This window comes from Megachile rotundata, chromosome 7 (assembly GCF_050947335.1).
Source record: "Megachile rotundata isolate GNS110a chromosome 7, iyMegRotu1, whole genome shotgun sequence".
Taxonomy (NCBI): Eukaryota; Metazoa; Arthropoda; class Insecta; order Hymenoptera; family Megachilidae; genus Megachile; species Megachile rotundata.
Window position 1 is genome coordinate 11,744,656 of NC_134989.1, and position 22,953 is coordinate 11,767,608.

The 22,953-nt window shown below is 37.0% G+C and overlaps 1 protein-coding gene across 2 annotated transcripts in view; it reads left to right on the top strand.

The window, feature by feature from the left end:
- Cow (Proteoglycan Cow) overlaps positions 1 to 22,953 on the top strand; it is a 179,538-nt gene that overhangs the window by 92,189 nt on the left and 64,396 nt on the right. For both annotated transcript variants that reach the window (XM_012284556.2, XM_003702990.3), the window contains one exon: positions 18,145 to 18,202. In XM_012284556.2, coding sequence (XP_012139946.1) covers positions 18,145 to 18,202 — 58 coding nt within the window. The remainder of the gene's footprint in view (positions 1 to 18,144; positions 18,203 to 22,953) is intronic.

The window sequence follows — 22,953 nt, forward strand, 5'->3', positions numbered from 1 at the left end:
GCATTTTATTTAACCCTCCACAAGTAACTAACACAAAACTAGATGCAAACAGCAAACGCATAGTCACCTTGATCACTAATGAACACATAATCCATTACCAACGTGAAAGTCAAAATACCTCAATTATTTTTATATTTTATAATCCTTGGAATTCTCTTCATGAACATTCCACGGAATCATCAAATTACCTCATCGTCGTTGGAACAGGTTTTTCAATATGTCAAGTTTGCTAGATATTTATAGTTACATTACGTGTGTACATACGCAGAATAAATTCCACCACCTACTTAACTGCCTACAATTTTACTACCTACTCTGGAAATCCTTTTATTCGAGGACAGATATGTGTCCTCGTGTAATGATTAATGTTTAAACATCTCGGCACACATGACATCTGTGTAAATTCATTTTTCTTATTCGTTATGTTCACGTCTTTTGAACATGATGTTCTTGTTGACAAGTGATGCAAAATTTAAAATACTTGAACTAATCATTTTGATGTTAGAATTAGATTGATGTTAGAATTCTTTAAAAAGTAATTAACAAATTCAGGTTTGGGTTAGGTCAGGATAGGGTTAGATCAGATTTGGGTTACGACAGATTTGGGGTAGGTTAGATTAGAGTTAGGTTAGATTTGAATTAGGTCAGTTTTGGGTTAAGTTAGATTAGAGTTAGGTTAAATTTGGGTTAAGTCAGTTTTGAGTCAGGTTAGATTTGGGTTACATCAGTTTTGGGTTAAGTTAGATTTTGGTTAGGTTAGATTAGAGTTAGGTTAGGTTTGGGTTAGGTCAGTTTTGAGTCAGGTTACATTTGGGTTACATCAATTTTGGGTTAAGTTAGATTTGGGTTAGGTTATATTAGAGTTAGGTTAGATTTAAGTTAGGTCAGTTTTGGGTTAAGTTAGATTAGAGTTAGGTTAGATTCGGGTTAGGTCAGTTTTGAGTTAGGTTAGATTTGGGTTACATCAGTTTTGGGTTAAGTTAGATTTGGGTTAGGTTAGATTAGAGTTAGGTTAGGTTTGGGTTAGGTCAGTTTTGAGTCACGTTACATTTGGGTTACGTCAGTTTTGGGTTGAGTTAGATTTGGGTTAGGTTAGATTAGAGTTATGTTAGACTTGGGTTAGGTTAGATTTGGGTTGGGTCATATTTAGGTTAGGTTAATATAGTTAGTTTAATGTAGGGTTAGGTCAGGTTTGGATTAGATTGTGGTAGGGTTAGGTCGGTTTTTCAAATCCATCCTAACCCTATTCTACCTGGATTCACAAGATGAAAAATAATCCAATCTTAATTATATTCGCAACTGTCCTAACATATTCATTTCTAAGTTACTTAAATAAATCAGCAAACAATATACTGTCCAATCTCGACAATATTCAGAAATGTCTTAAAATATTTATTTCTAAGTTACTCAATTACGTCAGTTAAAAATAAACTGTTCAATCTCAACAATCTTCAGACCTAACCGTCCACATATCATTCTTAATAACTCCATCAAAAAAAGTCGAATGAACCGAAATTCCTCGCACGTTCCACGCAAGGTGTTAAAAACCTACTTAAACAGAAACGGAAGCGAAATCAAGGAATCTCCAGCAATCCAGTAGAGAGACTACAACGAAAAAAAGTGGACACGGAGGAGAATGAAAAATAGAAAGTTCCGATGTGTATTCGGATTACCAGCTGCGAAATGCGGTTCCCTGATAACCGAGATTAGGAAGACAGATGGGCCCGTGGTCGCGTTTCCGGATTATAAGCGTATTCGACTTAAATAAATCTGGATTAAGCGTAAAAGCATTAGCCTCTCGAAGTTTCGTTTCTGTGTGCTCGCGGAACGTGTGTCGCGCTGTGTGTTATGGAATTCCGTGTGGTCGATTTTCTCGCCACGGATAAAAAATGGTATGCTCCTCTACTGGAAATATATGTTTGATGCTGAATTAAGAGATACTCGGATATCGGATCACATAGGAAGATTAAAGACACATTTGCTGATACATGTATCAATTTTTCTGCACATTGATTTATTCCGGAAATTTTTATCACATCTTATTTTTAGCGTTTCGAATTTTTTATCATTTTGATGTGAATTTAATTGAGTGGGTACATATTGATGTTTAACAAATATAGTATTGTGGGTATGTATACAGTATTTCTTTTTTTTAAATTGAGTTATTATGGAAATTTTCTTAAATATTACGCTAGACGTGTTTCTTACTAACTCTTCATGTATTTCAAGACGAATAATGGTTTTAGGACTTGATATAATTAAAACTTGGAGTAAGTACCAAAACATATATGTTCTTAAATGTTTCACTATTACAGTATCCCAGTATTTAAAATATTTCTAATTAACCATTTAACCCACTAAACAACTAAATTCTTAAGTCCTATTTTTCTCGACATCCTCAACAAACCACATTACAAACTTGACGAATAAAAAATCCTGTAATTTCCTCACAAAAATAAAATCAACGACAGAACAAATAAACCATGTAATAAAACTGAAACTCGATAACTCGTATAAAACGTAAACTGCATACATCCATTCGTAATTAAATCACAATGAACTTATTAATCGTTGCCGTTCGATGGATAAAAAGATTAAAAATTAACTAATGAAATTCAGTTGAATGACAGGTTAATGGATGCTATTCAGCTTTAAACGGGGTGCAATTACGTAGCTCGATGGAATCTGTAGCTACGTCGTCGTCGAATCTAGTCCGGACACACTTAGGCGAAATTATTAATTACAGTAATTGAAAATTGATGAACCAGTTCCTCGAAGTAGAAGAAGCAATAAAAAAAGAGGAGGAGAAAAGAAAACGAACGGAAGGAGAATCAGTTGGAGTTTCCTGTTCATTGAACGTGTCTCGTTTTGCTCGATTTGCCGTCGTTTCATTAACATCGATCCCTCGATCGACATCCGCTTTTAACGCGAATCATGACAAGAATTCGCGAATTATTCCGTGGAAATGAGCGTACAAAGCACGGTGTTCCGCGTGAAAATTCACGATGAAACGCGAGGGGTCGTAAAGGTGGATACTGAATGTTTAAAAGCGCGAGAAGACAATTTTCTTTGACGCTTCGAGGCGGAAAAAATGGCGAAGGGAAAGCTGCATTTTGCTCGCCTTTCAAAGGAAAGACGGCTCTCGGATCGAGTTCCTTTGTAACTTGTTTCGTTCGTCGTCGCTCGCAGAAACGTAATTTCACTTTATAAAAGTATCTTTCATTGTTTCATAATTACGAAGCGCCAGTTTTCCACCCGGGATCGATGTCGTTGAAATCTTTGATCCGGGGAGTGGCGTGTTATATTTAGAAAAATCCTGGCTATTATCGCGTGACAGTGAGCTATTGTTACGTAATTTAGAGACGAATAGAGATATTTAACGGCAGGATGAAGGAGCTGTTTGAGGAAATCGATAACCAGACGAGAATTCATAAGGATAAGATGGCTGGCCCTCTGCCGGCGAGTGCTGAGAACGTTGCCAAAATTCGTACGATCCATCCTGATATACATACTCATCTTTATACATTTTCTTTATTACTGGATGTTCAATGTTCACGAATAATTGAACCTCGTGACTGTTTCGAAAATCTTGAACATCAAGGTAGCGTGCAGATTTGGAACAATTACAAATGATCATAATAATAAAGAATAAAAATAATTGAATACCATGAGGAAGTTGAAAAATCTAATCAAACCTAACCTTATTCTAAGGTAACCTAAATCAAACAAAATACTAATACTAACCAAACGTAAACGCCTCTTCTTATTTAACATAAATTTCCAAATTTGATCCAGACCTAACGCTGACCTAACATTATGTAGATCTAACCTTATGCTAACTTAACCTTATTCTGATCTAACCGTATGCTAATTTAACTTTATTCTGACCTAACCTTATGCAGATCTAACCTTAAGCTGATCTAACCTTATGCTAACTTAACCTTATTCTGATCTAACCTTATGCTAACTTAACCTTATTCTGACCTAACCTTATGCTAACTTAACTTTAATCTGACCTAACCTTATACTAACTTAACCTTATTCTGATCTAACCTTATGCTAACTTAACTTTAATCTGACCTAACCTTATGCAAACTTAACTTTATTCTGACCTAACCTTATGCTAACCTAACCTTATTCTGACCTAACCTTATGCAGACCTAAGTTTATGCTGATCTAACCTAATGCAGACCTAACTTTATTCAGACCTAACTCTATACTGACCCAACCTAATACAGACCTAACCATATACTGATCTAACCCTATACTGACCCAACTTGATGCTAACCTTTTGCAGTCCTAATCTGATAGTGACATTAGGTTCAGATTAGGTTAAATTATGGTTTGGATGAATTTAGAACCCTAACGCTAATCTAACTTTTTCGTCGAATTTCCATCAGTATTTCGCGTTAAATTAGGTTTAGAATAGATTGCAATTTCCTGCTTAATAAAATGTCATCCCGTTAACTACTCATTTTTATAAGCGACACAGTTTTTCACACCTACGCGTATATTTACATTCGTGCGGGCTCGTGATTGAACACGCGTGCACCGGTGTCATCGGGGATTAATTCTAGCAATTAATCGCGGCTTGATCGACGTTCCTCGCGGATCGAGCGTACAGTCGACAGCAAATCTCGCTTCACTAGTGAAAATGTGGTTATTAAGGGAAATGACGGCTTTCCTTAGGGACTTAAGGTTCTAGGAAGTTTTGCATAAGCGTTTTGGATAAGTGTTTAGGATATAGAAAAGTTGTAATGCAGAAATTTCGAAATACAGGGACTTTGGGATATACAGGTAGTAATAAAATTGAAAACTTCCAGAGTAGAAGACTCGGAGAACTAAAATTTCTAAAAATTGAAAACCTGCAGTATTGGACGCTCGAAAAATTGAAAACTCGTAACCCCGAAACCTTGAAAAATTGGCGGCACAAAAAATCGTAAGGTCGCGAAGCGGAAAACAGTGAATGCCGAGCGTTGCGAACGAAAAAGTTGGAAAGTTTGCTCGCATGTCCTCGTCGAAAGAAAGTCTAAATTGCAGCCGACTGTACAGTGTTGATTAGTTTGACGGGACGGGGCGGGGGTTGCGAAAGTTGCAGAGACGCGTTGCGGAGAGGAAAGTGGGACAATCCCGTTCTCGAGCCGAGCGAATGCAAATAAACGGTTTTATTCGCCGTCGCCACCGCCGAGCCGTACCGGGACGAGGCATTAATCATGAAAAGTGGCGTACAATCAGCAGCTGAAGGTTACACGGTTAATCCAAAGCCAGTCTATTTTCGGCCGCGAAGGTTGCGCCTTAACTTGCTCGGCTCTTTTATATTCAGACCTGCTTTACATTCCACCGCATTTCGAGCCTTATTCTCCACCAGATTAACCTCCTATCGTTTACTATGTTGAAAACCGCTCTTCCCACACTCTGCATCGTCCTCGCTTATTATCTTAATCGTCGCTACGCGATACCCTTCATTCTGGTTACTTGAGATGCTTCATTATTCTATCGAGTTTCTTCATTTTGATAATGCAATGCATTTAGAGTCGATAGGATTGATTTCATGATTGTGTGAGGTCATGATCGTGTACGATTATCTACTTTGATTACTGTACTGTACTGACCTTGCAGACCTAACCTGATGCAGATCTAACCTTAAGCTGACCTAACCTCATGCTAACTTAACCTTATTCTGACCTAACCTGATGCAGATCTAACCTTATGCTGACCTAACCTTTGTAAGCCTAACCTTATTCTGACCTAACCTGATGCAGATCTAACCTTATGCTGACCCAACCTTATATTACCCTAACCTTATTCTGACCTAACCTGATGCTGATCTAACCTTACGTTGACCTAACCTTATGCTAACTTAACCTTATTCTGACCTAACCTGATGCAGATCTAACCTTATGCTGACCTAACCTTATTCTGACCTAACCTGATGCAGATCTAACCTTAAGTTGACCTAATGTTATGCTAACTTAACCTTATTTTGACGTAACCTGATGCAAATCTAACCTTATGTTGACCTAACACAAGACTAACTTAATCACGGTGACCTAACCAATTAATTATTCCTATAAAATCGTCTGATTCCCTCAATAATGAACGAACGGATACATAAAATTCTATTTCATGCATTATAGACGAACGATTTCATTTTCGTTTCCATAATCCTCAAAGAAGCAAGCAAATCCCCGAGAAAAATCTGTTGAATCCTTGCGGAAAATCCGTTCGATGGCGGTTTTCGAAAAATGGAGAAATATTCTTTAGGGAGAGTAGAGCAAATGTAGTGGCAAATGGATGGAGCACTCGTGACGCGGGATAGGTCGAACAGGTAGCTAACGGATTCAACGGATATTCATCAAACTATCGTACGGTTTGCATCGGTTCCATCGATCCCTCTTTTATATACCTACAACCTGAATGCTCTCGAGCCGATGTATACACGTCTGACTTGCTTTTCATCGTTCAAAGATCTTCGTCTACTTTGTATCTCGCGTCTGGAAATAGCCCTTTACGCTTAGGATTAAATCGGAAAAAATTACACTTTTTTAATGCGGGACTGGACTCGTTCTTCGATTGTTACCTCACTCGATCGTTCTTTGATCAAGCCTCAAAGGGGTTGATCTTGTGGAATTATTACGGAGCGGTTGATCATATTTTATCTTCGTGAATGATTCAAGGTTAATTGCGGAGTTCTATTTGTTTTAATTTCGAGCATTTAGGTACGCTAGGTATATCTTTTGAGTTGAACACTCTTGAGTTCAAAATAGAGTGTTTTTGCAAAATAGAGTATTTCTTGCAAATTCCCCAAATTCCAAATTCTTCCAATCACAAATTCTCCAGATTCTAAATTCCCCAGATTCCAAATTATTCAAGTTTCAAATTCTGCAAGTTCCAAATTCCCCAGATTCCAAATTCCCTAGTTCCCAAATTCCCTAGATCCCAAATTCGCCAAATTTCAATTTCTCCAAGTTTCAAATTCCCCAAATTCCATACTCCGTAGATTCCAAATTCCCCAAATTCCAAATTTCCCAAATTCCAAATTCCCCAAATTCCAAATTCCCCCAATTCCAAATTCTCCAAATTCCAAATTCCCCAAATTCCAAATTCCCCAAATTCCAAATTTCCCAAATTCCAAATTCCCCCAATTCCAAATTCTCCAAATTCCAAATTCCCCAAATTCCAAATTCCCCAAATTCCAAATTTCCCAAATTCCAAATTCCCCCAATTCCAAATTCTCCAAATTCCAAATTCCCCAAATTCCAAATTCCCCAAATTCCAAATTTCCCAAATTCCAAATTCCCCCAATTCCAAATTCTCCAAATTCCAAATTTCCCAAATTCCAAGTTCCCCAAATTCCAAGTTCCCCAAATTCCAAATTCCCCCAATTCCACATTCTCCAAATTCCAAATTCCCCAAATTCCAAATTCCCCAAATTCCAAATTTCCCAAATTCCAAGTTCTCCAAATTCCAAGTTTCCCAAATTCCAAATTCCCCAAATTCCAAGTTCCCCAAATTCCAAGTTCCCAAATTCCAAGTTCCCAAATTCCAAGTTCCCCAAATTCCAAATTCCCCCAATTCCAAATTCCCCCAATTCCAAATTCTCCAAATTCCAAATTCCCCAAATTCCAAATTTCTCCAGTTCCAAATTCCCCAAATACCATACTCCCTAGATTGCAAACTCCTCAATTTCCAAGTTCCCCAAATTCCAAATTCCTTAAATTCCAAATTTCACAAATTCTCCAAATTCCCCAAATTCCCCAAATTCCCCAAATTGTCCAAATTCCTCCGATCCCAAATTCTCCACATTCCAAATTCCCCAAAAAGTCCCTAATCTGACTCTTCACTACAAACCTTCACAGATTTCATAATACTAGAAAATAAAAATGCATCAGAACTTAGTTCGGCTTTATTCAAAACACACCCTTTTCCAAATAACTGAAGATACCCAGGCTTAAAATATGTCTCAAAGCGTAAAGTTATTACAAGTGTAAATTGCTCTTTCAAACCCCGGGGGTTGATACACTTTTGAAAGGTCATCCCGAAAACTATTATCGGCGATGGAGGCTGAGGGTGTGTCTGAGGGCAGAATAAAGGTTTCCCTGATGGATTCGCAGAAAGTCTGCATGGATAGCCTTGGAAGACGTTAAGCCCGGACAACGATAATCGGATAGAAGTGTTCCACGCTCGCATCCGAGAGGGTATTCGGCCGATTGCAGGTGACTTAAAGCCTTGGCCACGTTTCAAAAGCGATTCCGTTGGCCCTTCGTCTCGAGTGTGTGTCTTCTAGGCGATCCAACGGTCGATTAATCGAAATTCTAGCCTCGATCGAACCGCGATTCAATTTGGATCGAATCGATTCAGGGTTTTCGTTGCGGCGTACACAGTCACGAAACTAGGCCACGACGCTTCATTTTTTAATGCATATATTCCGGGCATGCCCTCCTCTTGTCCCCGCCCTGCTTTCATCGATTTCCCGAAAGTCTATAAATTTCGCGGTTTGCCGTGCAATCCGTGACTGTTGAAGTCCTGCGGATGGCTAATATGTATTCTTGTTTCGGGGGAAATCAAAGTTCTGGTGATTAACGGATAATTTTGTGTTTGGTGGCGATGGATCGAGACGTTCGATTTCACAAATTTCATTGGGGGTTGAATCATAATTAGGAAGATAATTTTTTTTGTTAAGATGAAAGTTGGTTAAGTAGATCGAAAGGTCATGGAAGCTATGGATAATAGTCACTGAAATAGAATTTAGAGTGATTTTTGTTACCATCGATTGAGGTGAGTAATTGTGGAATCAGGGTTTCAAAACTTTGAAGGTTCAGAATGCGGAGATTTATAAATTTTAAAGTTTCTAAATCAAATTCCCTAAATTCCAAATTCCCAAAATTCGAAATTTTTCAAATTCCAAATTCCCCAGATTCCGAATTTCCTAGATTCCAAATTCCCCAGATTCCAAATTCCCCAAGTTCAAAATTCCCCAAATTTGAAATTCCCCAAATCCCAAATTCCCCGAATCCCAAATTCCCCGAATCCCAAATTTCCCGAATCCCAAATTCCCCGAATCCAAGAATTCCCCGAATCCCAAATTCCCCAAATCCCAAATTCCCCAAATCCCAAATTCCCCAAATCCCAAATTCCCCGAATCCCAAATTCCCCGAATCCCAAATTCCCCAAATCCCAAATTCCCCAAATCCCAAATTCCCCAAATTCCAGATTCACCAAATTCCAAATTCCCCAAATTCCAGATTCACCAAATCCCAAATTCCCCAAATTTCAAATTTCCCGAATCCCAAATTCCCCGAATCCCAAATTCCCCGAATCCCAAATTCCCCGAATCCCAAATTCCCTGAATCCCAAATTCCCCAAATCCCAAATTCCCAAAATCCCCAAATTCCAAATTCTCCAAATCGCAAATTCCCCAAATCCCAAATTTCCCAAATCCCAAATTCCCCAAATCCCCAAATTCCAAATTCCCTAATACCCAAATTTCCCAAATCCCAAATTCACCAAATCCCAAATTCCCCAAATCCCAAATTCCCCGAATCCCAAATTCCCCAAATCCCAAATTCCCCGAATCCCAAATTCCCCAAATCCCAAATTCCCCAAATCCCAAATTCCCCAAATTCCAGATTCACCAAATTCCAAATTCCCCAAATTCCAGATTCACCAAATCCCAAATTCCCCAAATTTCAAATTTCCCGAATCCCAAATTCCCCGAATCCCAAATTCCCCGAATCCCAAATTCCCTGAATCCCAAATTCCCCAAATCCCAAATTCCCAAAATCCCCAAATTCCAAATTCTCCAAATCGCAAATTCCCCAAATCCCAAATTTCCCAAATCCCAAATTCCCCAAATCCCCAAATTCCAAATTCCCTAATACCCAAATTTCCCAAATCCCAAATTCACCAAATCCCAAATTCCCCAAATCCCAAATTCCCCGAATCCCAAATTCCCCAAATCCCAAATTCCCCGAATCCCAAATTCCCCAAATCCCAAATTCCCCAAATCCCAAATTCCCCAAATTCCAGATTCACCAAATTCCAAATTCCCCAAATTCCAGATTCACCAAATCCCAAATTCCCCAAATTTCAAATTTCCCGAATCCCAAATTCCCCGAATCCCAAATTCCCCGAATCCCAAATTCCCTGAATCCCAAATTCCCCAAATCCCAAATTCCCAAAATCCCCAAATTCCAAATTCTCCAAATCGCAAATTCCCCAAATCCCAAATTTCCCAAATCCCAAATTCCCCAAATCCCCAAATTCCAAATTCCCTAATACCCAAATTTCCCAAATCCCAAATTCACCAAATCCCAAATTCCCCAAATCCCAAATTCCCCAAATCCCAAATTCCCCAAATCCCAAATTCCCCAAATCCCAAATTCCCCAAATCCCAAATTCCCCAAATCCCAAATTCTCCCAATCCCAAATTCCCCAAATCCCAAATTCCCCAAATTTTCCAAATTCCTCAACTCCTCAAACCCCCAATCTCAAATTCCCCAAATCCCAAACTCTCCAAAACCCAAATTTCCCAAATCCCAAATTCCCCAAATTTCTCATATCCCCAAATCCTAAAATTCTCCCATAATAAAATATTAAATACCCCATATAATCGAATATAAGTATCGTTCGTTCAATACATCAGATCGAAATTGCTATTTCGTTGCAAGATATCGAACCGAACGTAACACAATTAAATACACTTTGTGCATGACAAAGTTTGTTCGTCACGCTCAATGAAAGCATCCTCGAGGATCAAGGGCTCATCAGGGTGTTTCTCAAAGTCACGAAGAAGCGAGGACCGATAGTAATTATGGATAATCGCCGGCAGACTTTACGATCGAGTTTCGACCCCAGAATAACACCGGAAGGGCGTGCGACAGCCTGGTTAATTGGTAAAGTTCGTCGTTCATGGTGGTTGCCTACTCCTGCGAGTAGTTTCGCTCACTTTTAATACAGTTGCGGCCAAAGGGCGGGTATTAATAGCGGTTTCAAACTTTTCTACAGGCTAATTTTTTTTTCAACCGATCAGTGACTAACATAATGGTCGTTTGAAATATTTGAAAACTTCAAATTCCTGCTGTCTCGGAGTTTAGAGGAAAATCAACGATTCCTATAATTTCGTGATTAACAAATTTTTTCAATTTCATAAACTTTGGTTAAAACTTTCTACTTGTAATTCGCATTTTTATATTCAATGTTTTAGTTTGAATTTTATTTCTGATACGTGAATTTACTTTTTACTTTCATATTTCATACTTTTATGTTTGTTTTATAATTTGTATTTCATATTTTTAATTCATTTACATTTGTACTTCTAGTTTCATTTGTTTCTGAGTTTAATATTTTATGTTCGTATTTTTAGTTGTTTTCTATTTTAATTTCGTTTGCATTTTTAATCCGTATCTTACAAAACTGCACATTTATATTTTAAAGCATTTTTCCCTCGTATCAAGTTTGTAGTAAAATCACGACGATACATTTACATTTTTAAATCGCATAGTTTACGAGTGGTTGAAGCGGTGAGTAACAAATGATTCGAATAATTTAAATGTTTAACGCTGCTCGGTTGAAAACTAAGCTTGATAAATCGTGGCGATAGAAAAACGAGCCGGAAAAATTTCGAATCTCCAGGATAGCAAGAAAGTCACGTTTACGCTGAATACTTAGTCCTTGTCAGAAACTTCAACCCCTGAGGGTGCTTTAGAACCTATCAGATAAATCTACTACAATATCGAAAGGGACCAAACTTGCTGCTTCAAACACTTTTCGATAGAAAATCTTTCTCAGCATTCACAGTCGAACTGAATGAACCTGCCCGTAAAATAAATCACCCCATAATTACAGTCTTCACCCTACATTTACAAAACACTCATTTACAATTTTTTTTATATTCACGATAATATTTAATCTTCGTGTAAATCAATTTTGTAAGTCAATATTAATTTTACTGTGAATAATTTTACGATATTTTGTAATATTCATCTATAAACCCCTGTTACAATATTTGTCCATAAAACCTTGTTAAAATATTCACTTATAAAACCCCGTTATATTCATTCATAAAAGTCATTCAAAATACATATAAAAAAAATACAAAACACATAGAAACGTGTAAAAAATTCAAGACTCAAATCTTCAAAAACTCACAAACTTGAAAAAATATTAAAAATTTCTAAATTCATTTTAAACTCTAAATTCCTAAATTCAATTTAATTTCTAAATTCACATATAGCTACATTATATAATAATTTTAATTACTAGTCAGAATATCTTTATACAGTAATATAAATTCTTCTACAGTAAATTCGAAAAAGTTGAAAAAGTTTCACCCCACGTTTTCGTTGTCTCGCAGAAGGGATTCTTTTTCGCAGTGTCTGTTATTAAAAATTTGTTAAAATAGCAGGAAACGGTGGACTGTTTAACAAGAAAAGTTAGATAGCCAATTAAACTGTGTTTCTATCCGAGTCACGACCGGTGGTTCAGAAACGAAGAAACGTCGAATCGACTTATAAAAATGTCGATGAACGTTCGCCACGAATGGGACGATTTTTACGAAGCTTGGCGATTCTCCAACCTGTTCGTAGGTTCATCGGAACCGAGAGGAAGGGCAAGGGAAAAGATATTTCTCCGGTGGGAGCTCGGAACACCCGCTGTAATTGATGTTTCTTAGATTAGAATTGTTGCGTATTTTATTTCTGGGTTGGAGATTTTTATGAAAATTTTTGCGAACTGAAAAATTGCGGAACTGAAATGTTTCCGTTGATACGATATATTGTTAGATGATCTGTGAAGAGATTGTGTAACAAAACTAACTATAGATTTTACTGCGAGATTATGCTGAATGTGAAACTACCTGCTTTATTGATTTTAAAATAGAATAGAAATTACAGAATAAATTTGATCGGGAATGAAATGCAAAATTGATAAAGTAGACCCTAAAATATTCAAGCATTCTTCTTTGAAAATATGACAGACATTTCTAGAGAACCACATTTTGTAATATAAAATGTGAAGCTTGAAACCAGTCATTTTGAAACAGTTTAGACTGCGCTGGTTAAAACTGTCGCTTCATTTTTGGCTGTACTATTTTTACGAGTAATACTATTACCTTTTGCTTTCGTACTATTATTTAACAATGCAAGGTAAATAAATGAAAACAATTTTTGATGAGATTAGTTGCCGCATAGATGATTTTTTAAAAAAAGAACTTTTAATAAGTTACGTCCTGTGCATGGAAAGTGTAATAACATAACCGAATTCCAATAATAAAAGCAGCGAATTAATGGCAGCTCCCAGTTTCAAATAGAGGCTGTTATTCGTTCGGACATTATCCCTGGAGATAAAAGGTTAACGAAGGGCCAAACATCTGGTGGATCCTCATCAATTAACGTTCCCGGTCCGTTCGTTAGTTCTCGTTCCGTCCTTCTGTCGTTCCCAATCTCCTAAGCCTGTGGTTTGATTTGTTTTCTCGAATCGAAATTCGACCGGCTGCCACACGATACAAGCCCCAAGAAAGGGGAACGTGAACTGGGCCATAGAACTTGGGCAATTAAGCGCTTTTACGTGGCCGCAGATACTTGTTCGAAACTTGTCCCGAACCGCATGCTTCGCGGCGTCTAGTATCCGTTTGTTGCAAATCCTCCGTTGATATTGAAAACCCTGTTGTTAGTTACTATCTTATTATACAGCTCTCTGCGTTAGCTTTCGAAATTATCCGAAATATTATAATGATCCTTTATAATTATCGTAATGATTCTTTGCTTTGTTGCACTCTTGAATTATTGCATGCTTCGATAGATTCTATAATGAAATCTAAAAGTAGAAATACATAAACTTTTTCTAAACCTTTTCCCAAGAATTTTTGCTTTACTACACATATTTCGAATTTGTAATAAATATTGTCTTATAAAATACATTCTTATTCGAATATTTTCTTTGTCCAACAACGCGACACTTTCTTTTGAAACATCCCGTACGAAACGTCACGCCGCGAAAGCTGATTAGCTCGCTGATTAATTATTGATCCACGGAAACGCGAATTTCCATAATCCAAGTGTCCTTTCTCTCGTGATCCGAGGCGTCGCGACGCTGTTTCTGCAAACGCTGAATCGTTCCATATTTATCGCGAGTGGCTCGACTTTCGAGGATCGCGTTCAATGTTTCGCGCTCGCATTAGAGAAACGTCTTGAGCCGTTTTAATCCCAACCCGTACTTCTAATGTGCCTGTCGCGTGAAAATTGGACTTTAACGCGCGAATACGTCCCTGTATCCGAACTGGGAAACTGTGCAGCCGATTAAATTTCATTTACGAAATATCGATCATTTATTAACGTATGCACAACACGTATGTTCATATATTTAAATATTTGGTACGTTGGTACAGCTTGTATATACCGTAGTTACTGGGAAATAATTTATATTCAATATTAATGTTTTTAAAGTAATATTTATAAAAAGATTTATTCATTAAAAAAATTAGTATGTACCTAATATTGATATTTTAAACTGAACCCATATTTAATTCGATATAAACAAATTTTCATAATGTTAATATTTTAGCTTAGTACTTATATAGTATTAATATTTTTAGTTAAGTCAATATTTGACCAAAACATGTGCCATCGCATGATGCACATAAATTAAAAATAAGATCGAGCTAATGACCAAAGCAGTCGACGCCCACAACAATAACAACAACAACAACAACAAAAATAAGGTTCCTGAAGTGTAGCTGACGTGATTCTGAATAAGATTTCCCTTTGCAAAAATGCAGTTTGAAGCATCGTTTTTGAATTATTAAAGAAAAACACGGACCAATCAGAGCGCGAGGATTACGCATGCGCAGACGCTAGGCTCGAAGCTGTGCTCTCGCGTTTGCGCAAGCGCTCCGCCTCTAGGCTCGAAGCTGCGCTCTCGCATCTGCGCACGCGCCCCGCCTCTAAGCTTGAAGTTGCGCTCTCGCGTCTGCGCATGCGTAGTCCTTCCGCTCTGATTGGTCCGTGTTTTTTCTTAATAATTCAGAAACGAAGCTTCAAATCCCATTTTTGCAAAGGGAAAAGTTGTTCAGAATCTGGAACCCCACCACAAAATTCCGAGAATTACACTAGTTGTGAGACACTCTGTAGATTCCTATACATACACATTAATGGTAGCCCTCGATAAAAATCTATGTTGGTTAGAAGTATCTTAAATTTTGTAATTTAAACTAAACATGCAAAATGACAGACTAGATGTTAGATAACATAACGTTAAATAATTGCCATATTTTCATTCTCAACAAGCTCGCATGTTCTAATAAATTTGAGAAGGTCCAGCTCGATAACTGTAATTATTCCAGGGACATGAAATTTGTTTGTAGCCTTAGTTCCCTCCTAGCTTATTCCTTATTCTGTTCGATGATAATTACAGACTGCTCGTTGCAGCGATTGCACCATGCAATTTGAAAGTCCAAAACGTTGCAAGTGGCTCTTGTCTTCCATTTCGGCTAAGGTCTTTGTGTGTGTCTTCTCTTAATTGCAAAATATCATTCCCCGGGTTCTAATTGTATACCCGTGCCAAACACGATTGTGCAAAAACGGGGCCGCCATTTAACCGTCGCAATATCGCGAATATTCGACGTCGCAGAAAATTCACTTTTTGCAAAAAGTGAAACGCAGTGAATGGATCATTTGGCGGCGGCGAGTTGGAAAATACGTAATACTCGAGTTTCGACGGCGAATTTTTGGCGAGAACGAGCGCTCCGATGCGCGATACAATTTGCATGGAAATTAAAATATCACCGTGCGACTGTGCCACGGTAACCGGCTATTGTGAATTGATGTTGAAGAGCTTCGGCTCCAAGTATTTCACGCTTCGCGTACCGCCATTATTTCTCTCGTAGAAAATAGTTAAAGGAGTTCGTTAAAATTACTGCTCCAAAATAACAGTTTATGCAAACGTGGATGGAATGAACCGGGTTATGCTGGATCAATTTTGACTCATGGTTTCTTTTTTAGAAACTTATTAATGTGCAAATGTAATCTTACCGATGTGTGAACATATCTTATTAGTATCTAAAACAAGCATCTGACTAATGCATATGTAAAATGTTTAAATATATTCTTACTGCTTCGTGAAAGTGTCTTGTTCATTTTTAACAAGAGCATCTGATTAATGCACAAGTAAAATGTTTAAATATATTCTTGCTGCCTCGTGGAGGTCTCTTGTTCATTTTTAACAAGAGCATCTTATTAATGCACAAGTAAAATGTACAAATATATTCTTACTGCCTCATGAATGTCTCTTGTTCATTTTTAATAAGAGCATCTTATTAATGCATAAGTAAAATGTACAAATATATTCTTACTGCATCATGAAGATGTCTTGTTCATTTTTAACAACAGCATCTGATTAATGCATAAAAAAAATGTTTAAATATAATCTTACTGCTTCGTGAAGGTGTCTTATTCATTTTTAACAACAGCATCTGTCTAATGTATAAATAAAATGTATAAAAATAATGTTATTAGTTCATGAATGTTTCTTATTTATTTTTAAGAACACCATTTAACTAATGCATAAGTAAAATGTACAAATATAATCTTACTGCATCGTGAAGGTTTCTTATTCATCTTTAATAACAGCATCTGTCTAGTGTATAAATAAAATGTATAAATATAATCTTATTAGTTCATGAAGGTTTCTTATTCATTTTTAACAGCAATATCTAACTAATGCATAAGTAAAATGTACAAATATAATCTTACTGCATCATGAAGGTGTCTTATTTATTTTTAACAACAGCATGTATCTAATGTACAAGTAAAATGTACAAATACATATAATCTTACTGATACATGAAGACATATGATATATTGTATTTCATACATATGTAATGTTTCAATATGTGTAATATTTCAAAATCATGTCTTATTAATACACAAAATTAAAAAAATTTTATATTTGCTCTTTGATCTATCAAAACTTCTATATGATTCTATGTGTGCACATATGTTAATGAACTAATACATCAATGAACAATTTAATAGGATAAGAATATCACAAAATATCATTCTTAGCATATCAATTTGAAGTTCAGCATCTGATGTAGATGAACACAGTGGAGTCTCGCTATATGGCCCAAAGTTAGGATAGTTCAAAAATTTTTAAGGTTACAAATTTCCTAGTTTGAAATTCTCATAATTTTTAAGCTATATGCTTTCAAAACTTGGAAACTTAAAAATGGAAATTTTTATAAAAACCTAAATATCTGATATAGAAAACTTGAAAACTTGAAAACTTCCAAATATAGAAATTTCTAAATTCTTCAATTTTCTCTGCAATACTGACTGTGTTATCGACCAGATATTAAATACAGAGACCAACAAAATTCTACAGACTACAACATTCAATAACATAGTATCCACAATAGTATCTATAATTAAATTTCATACGAAATATGAATAATATCAATGTACCTCTACACATTGAACAATTTTCCAAGTAAATAAAAGAACACGAAAACCCCAAAAAAATTGACAAACGACCGAATTAACCTGATTGCCCAAAGTAAAATGTCAGCCGTCGAATAAATAAAAGTCAACCGAAAAAAGTGTCCACGTGTAAAGCAGCCTAGATGGTCAGTAGCCTAGATTAAATCGACTGTTTCCCATAGGTATGTTAGATATTATCCTCGAATTGTTCGAAAGTGGCACGTGAACTATCACGCGAGGTACGACCCTTTTCGCCCCCTGTTTTCATCCCCGTCGACCTCGGCCTGAACTTCGAAAACGTTCTGCTCTTTTTGCCCCGTGCAACCCTGAATTTTATGCACGTGATGAGCGATCGTTCGTCACATTTCGCTATGCCTCGCTATGCGACTTTCGTCGTAAAACGAGCCTCGAGCATGAATTTCGTGACACAGGGATTCGACCTTGACTTCTCTTGATGCACGCTTCGCGATGCACCGCGTTTCTGCATTGATAGAGAGCGACGAATTTATGGAACTGCGCGTCGGAGTTTCCTTTGATCCCGTAAAGAGTTACACAATGCCTGTGAATAATCGCGTAATCAATCATTACGGTGTGAATGGAGGTACTGATAAAACGCTGAATGGAAATCGGGACCGCGTGATTTAATGAAAGTATCGATTCTCTGTTGCAGGATGACACGCGTATAATGAAAGTGGGTGACAAGAAGAGATGGATACACGACCCTAACAGTAAGTATACTTATCGATATACTGACACGGTTTAGTGACGTAAAAGTAACACGAACTAACACTGTTGGTATCTGAGCTTCAACTCTAATATCCGAAGTACGGTTGCCTGATTTTCTGCAATTCCTTTATTACGAAATTCTTCAATTTTACAATTTTTCGGATTTGTACATTTTCAAACTTTTACTTTTAGAATTTTGTATTTTCAAATCCTTAAATTTCTTAGGTTTATGAATTCTTTAGATATTCACATTCTCGCATTACTAAAGGGTGTAGCCTAATTCGTGGTTTTTTTCCACGTAGCTTTTTATTTTTTTTTCTTTTGTAATAATTTAAATAATTTAATTTTGTAATAATACAACAGACTCTTTATCTTTGACCGTTTCAATCGCAGCGTCTTTCTTCTCCTTTCGTTATTCCCTGTTCAAATTCTACCGTCAATTCCGTAAGATTTTTAAGACCCAAATTCCGTAGATTTTTAAGACCTGAAATTTCTGACCCAGTTATCAAAATTTTCAAATTCCCCAGTTACCTATGTTCACAAATAACTATGTAATTAACCCTTTCGCTACGGTGATTTTTTCTGAGAAATGTGATTATGGTCTTAATTATTATAATAAAAAGTCAGATATTCTTATTTATAAAAAGCAAAGCTAAAGCCTTTCTATACAGTTTTTTATCCTTCCTTTATGTACAAAGGATAATACAAATGACAAATGTTATAACACGCCGTCATAACTCTTTTTTATAAAAACTTTTTAATCGCTAGGAAAAAACTCTGTTGGTATAAAAGTGGGCGCCTATAGGTGCTCTCAGTAATACAAACACAAGGGGTTAAACTCTACATTAAACTAGCAAATCTATAAATTCTCACGTTTCCGATATTAATCAAATTTCTCCGAATGAATGTATAACTTATATACCAGTACTAAATTAGCCCATACCCCGACTAAAAATTACGCTATAAACGAAGGAACGTCGCCGAATACAAATTCGAAGTCTATTCGTAACTTCGTCCGTGCAAAGGAAGTTAATTGACGGTAGAACAGAGCGAAAATAGAAGAGAAATTCGTGACGCATCTCACGAGGTGATGGAAAATATTCGTCGCGAACCAGCAGCCATGCGAACCGGCCCGGAATCGATAAATCAGATCTCCTTTTTCATCCCTTCCCTACGACCCTCTATTTTTCTGCCGGTTCCTGGCGTGCTACGTGCGTTCGTTAAATTGAATCGCGTCGTGCTAGCTGCCGGCTCTGGAATCGTCGGCATGTTAGCCGCAATTACTTTGTCCCCTTTCAGCAGAAATAACCGCGGAAGTCTGCCCGGTGATTCGAGGGTGGTCATAATAATAGGTCCGCGGGTTAACCCTTTGTACCTCCACAACCGACAACGTTGCGTTCGTCGCTCGTATGGTACAACTGGCTGCGAGGGTTTACGCGAAAGTCGCACGCGTTTCCTTTCGAATCTTGCGTTCTGATTACGCAACTTTTTTTCGAAATTTTAACGTTGAAAGCTTGATATTAATTTTTATGTTCGCAAGGTTTTAAGTTCAACAATTTCGATAGCTTTTAAGGAGGATCAAAGTAAATTTGAAATTTTTATGAATGAGAAGTTTTCGAGTTACGAAAATGGAAAAGTTTTAACGTTCTCAGGTTTTAAAGTATCAGAATTCTCAGAATTGTAAATTCCCTAGAGACTCAGTACTTAAAAATTGGAATATTTGGCATTATGACTTAAACTTTCAAATTCATTAATTTACGTTTTAGATATCGAGCAAGAGATGCCATAAATTTTCTCGATGTCAAGTTCGTAAAATCCTTAAAATTCAAGATCTCTTAATTTCCAGTTCTTAAAATCACTAAATTCCCAAAATTCCAAATTCCCTAGATTCTAGGAGATTCTTATTGCCTAGGTATTAAATTCCCTAGATCCTTAATTCACTGAAGTTTACATATAATAAATAGCAAATTCCCCAGATTCCAAATTTCCCAAATTCCAAATTCCCCAGATTTCAATTTCCCCAAATTTGAAATTCCTCAGATTTCAAATTCTCCGAATTCTAAATTCCAAATTCACCAAATCCCAAATTTCTCAGATTCCAAATTTCCCAGATCTCAAATTCTTCAAATTCCAATTTCCCCAAATTCCAAATTCCCCAAATTCCAAATTTACCAAATCCGAAATTCCCCAGATCTCCAATTCTCCGAATTCCAATTTCCCCAAATTCCAAATTTCCCAGATTCCAATTCCCCAAACTCCAAATTCACCAAATCCCAAATTCCCCAGATCTCAAATTCTCCGAATTCCAATTTCCCCAAATTCCAAATTCCCTAAATTCCAAATTTACCAAATCCGAAATTCCCCAGATTTCCAATTCTCCGAATTCCAATTTCCCCAAATTCCAAATTTCCCAAATTCCAAATTCCCCAAATTCCAAATTTACCAAATCCGAAATTCCCCAGATCTCAAATTCTCCGAATTCCAATTTCCCCAAATTCCAAATTTCCCAGATTCCAATTCCCCAAACTCCAAATTCACCAAATTCCAAATTCCCCAGATCTCTATTTCTCCAAATTACAATTTCCCCAAAATCCAAATTCCCCAAATTCCATATTCCCCAAATTCCAAATTCCCCAAGTTCTAAATTCACCAAAGTCCTCAAATCCCTAATTCCCCAAATTCTCAAATTCCTCAACTCCTCAAACCCCCACTCTCAAATTCCCCAAATCCCAAATTCCGTAGAATCCAAAATCCTCAAATTTCGAGAACTCAAAAATTTCCTAAAACTCTGCCCAAATTCCCTATCTCCAAAATACCGTCTGAAAAGACACCATCGACTAAAAATTTGTCGAGTGATCCACATTGTACTTAGACGATAACAATCAATGATCGTAGACAAACTCCAGGAACGAAACTGATAAATTTCCCAACGGGGTCCACGCAGGATATACTCTAGCCAACATTTTTTTTTACCGTGCGTTACTTGTTTGCGTGCTCGTAAAATGAATGAAAGGACGAAAGGAAAATAGTAGCGGAGCATTAAAGGGACGGGGTGCGACGAACCGCATAGTAAAAGATAAAAGAACTGAATTGTTATCGTAGCAATAACGAAACGAGTACACACGATTACATTCATTCTTTGTGTGTTGTTCTCGCCAGACTGATCTAACCGTGCAATTTACAAAAGAATCGTATTTGTTTTCACCCATACAAACCAGTCCCCCCGTCCTCTTCGCTAACGATTGAAAACGTAATCCGTTTGTTTCCCGTCGAACGTGTAATACCTCCTATCCCGTACGTTGCCTCATTGTAAGATAAATTCATTCAGAAATACAAAAGCTTTGAATTGAATGCGCCTGATACATTAGCGGCAATAAAATACCATAGAATGTTTAATGGATTACAGCTGTAACGCGTCGTCTACGAATACTCCGATATTTGTTACATCGATGTTTATCGTTCCCCTATCAAAGGGTGGGGTCGCGTTCCGATACGCTTTGCACGTGAAAATTTGCATTTTTTTCATTTGCGAGATGTTAATGCGTTATTAGAGCGAGAAGAGGCCCGATACGGTTCGATGTGGTTATTATTAAAACGAGGAACAGCTTGGACGAAAGGGGAAGAAGAGAAAAAAAGAACGGGGGCTGAATTCATTGTTGCGCGCTTTGTGCGAAAAGTTAATCAAGAACGAGTTTCGGTACAGTATTGCAAAGCAGCTCGAAGGAATAGGTAAAAGTTACCTACCCCTGGACCGATTAACATAATACTGCATAATTTGCGTACCAAAGGTTCCTCAAACTTCGTCGGGAAACTTTAATGCTCTCCACCCTTCGCCCCCGAAGACTTCTTTCGTTTTCCCTTTTTTCCCATGGCGACAGAATTTGCACTTCGAGAAGTAGGTTAGCCACCAACTTCCAAGTAATTGGCTATTTAGCCGCGGATAAAACGGAACACACGGCCTAGCGAAGTACTCGAACGAAAGAACAAGAGCATTTTTTAAATCACTAAATACTTTATTGATTTCAAATCTCAAAGAAATGTAGAAATTTCAGGGATTGCAAAACTGTATTCAGAGAAACAGAAGGTACACAATTTTCAAATTTACAAATTTCAAAATTTTGGTACTTGGAAATTTTGGAATTTCTGATATTTAGGAATATAGGGAATTTTTTCACTCGAGAATTTTTTTGTTTAGGAACTTTCGGAAGATTGGGAGATATCTAGTGAATTTTAATATCTGAGGAATTGGGAAACTTGAGGAGTTAGAAATCTAGGGAATTTTTTTACTCGAAAATTTTTTGTCTAGGGAGTTTTAGATGTTGGGAATATAGATATCTAGGGAATTTTAACATCTGAGGAAATGGGAAACTCGAGAATTTAGAGGTCTAGGGACTTTTTGAACTCGAGAATTTCGTAATTTAGGGAATTTAGGAAGTTGGAAATGTAGATATCTAGGGAATTTTAACATCTAAGGAAATGGGAAACTCGAGAATTTAGAAATCTAGGGAATTTTTGGTTTAGAGAGTTGATGAAATTGGAAATATAGGTATCTAGGGAATTTTAACATCTGAGGAATTGGGAAACTCGAGAATTTAGATATCTAGGGAATTTTCGAACTCCAGAATTTTTGAATCTAGGGAATGTTGGAAGTTGTGAATGTTGAAATCTGGGGGATTTGAGATACTCGAGAATTTGGAAATATAGGGAATTTCAGAATTGGGAAATTTTGAAATTTAAAAACCTGGGGAATTCG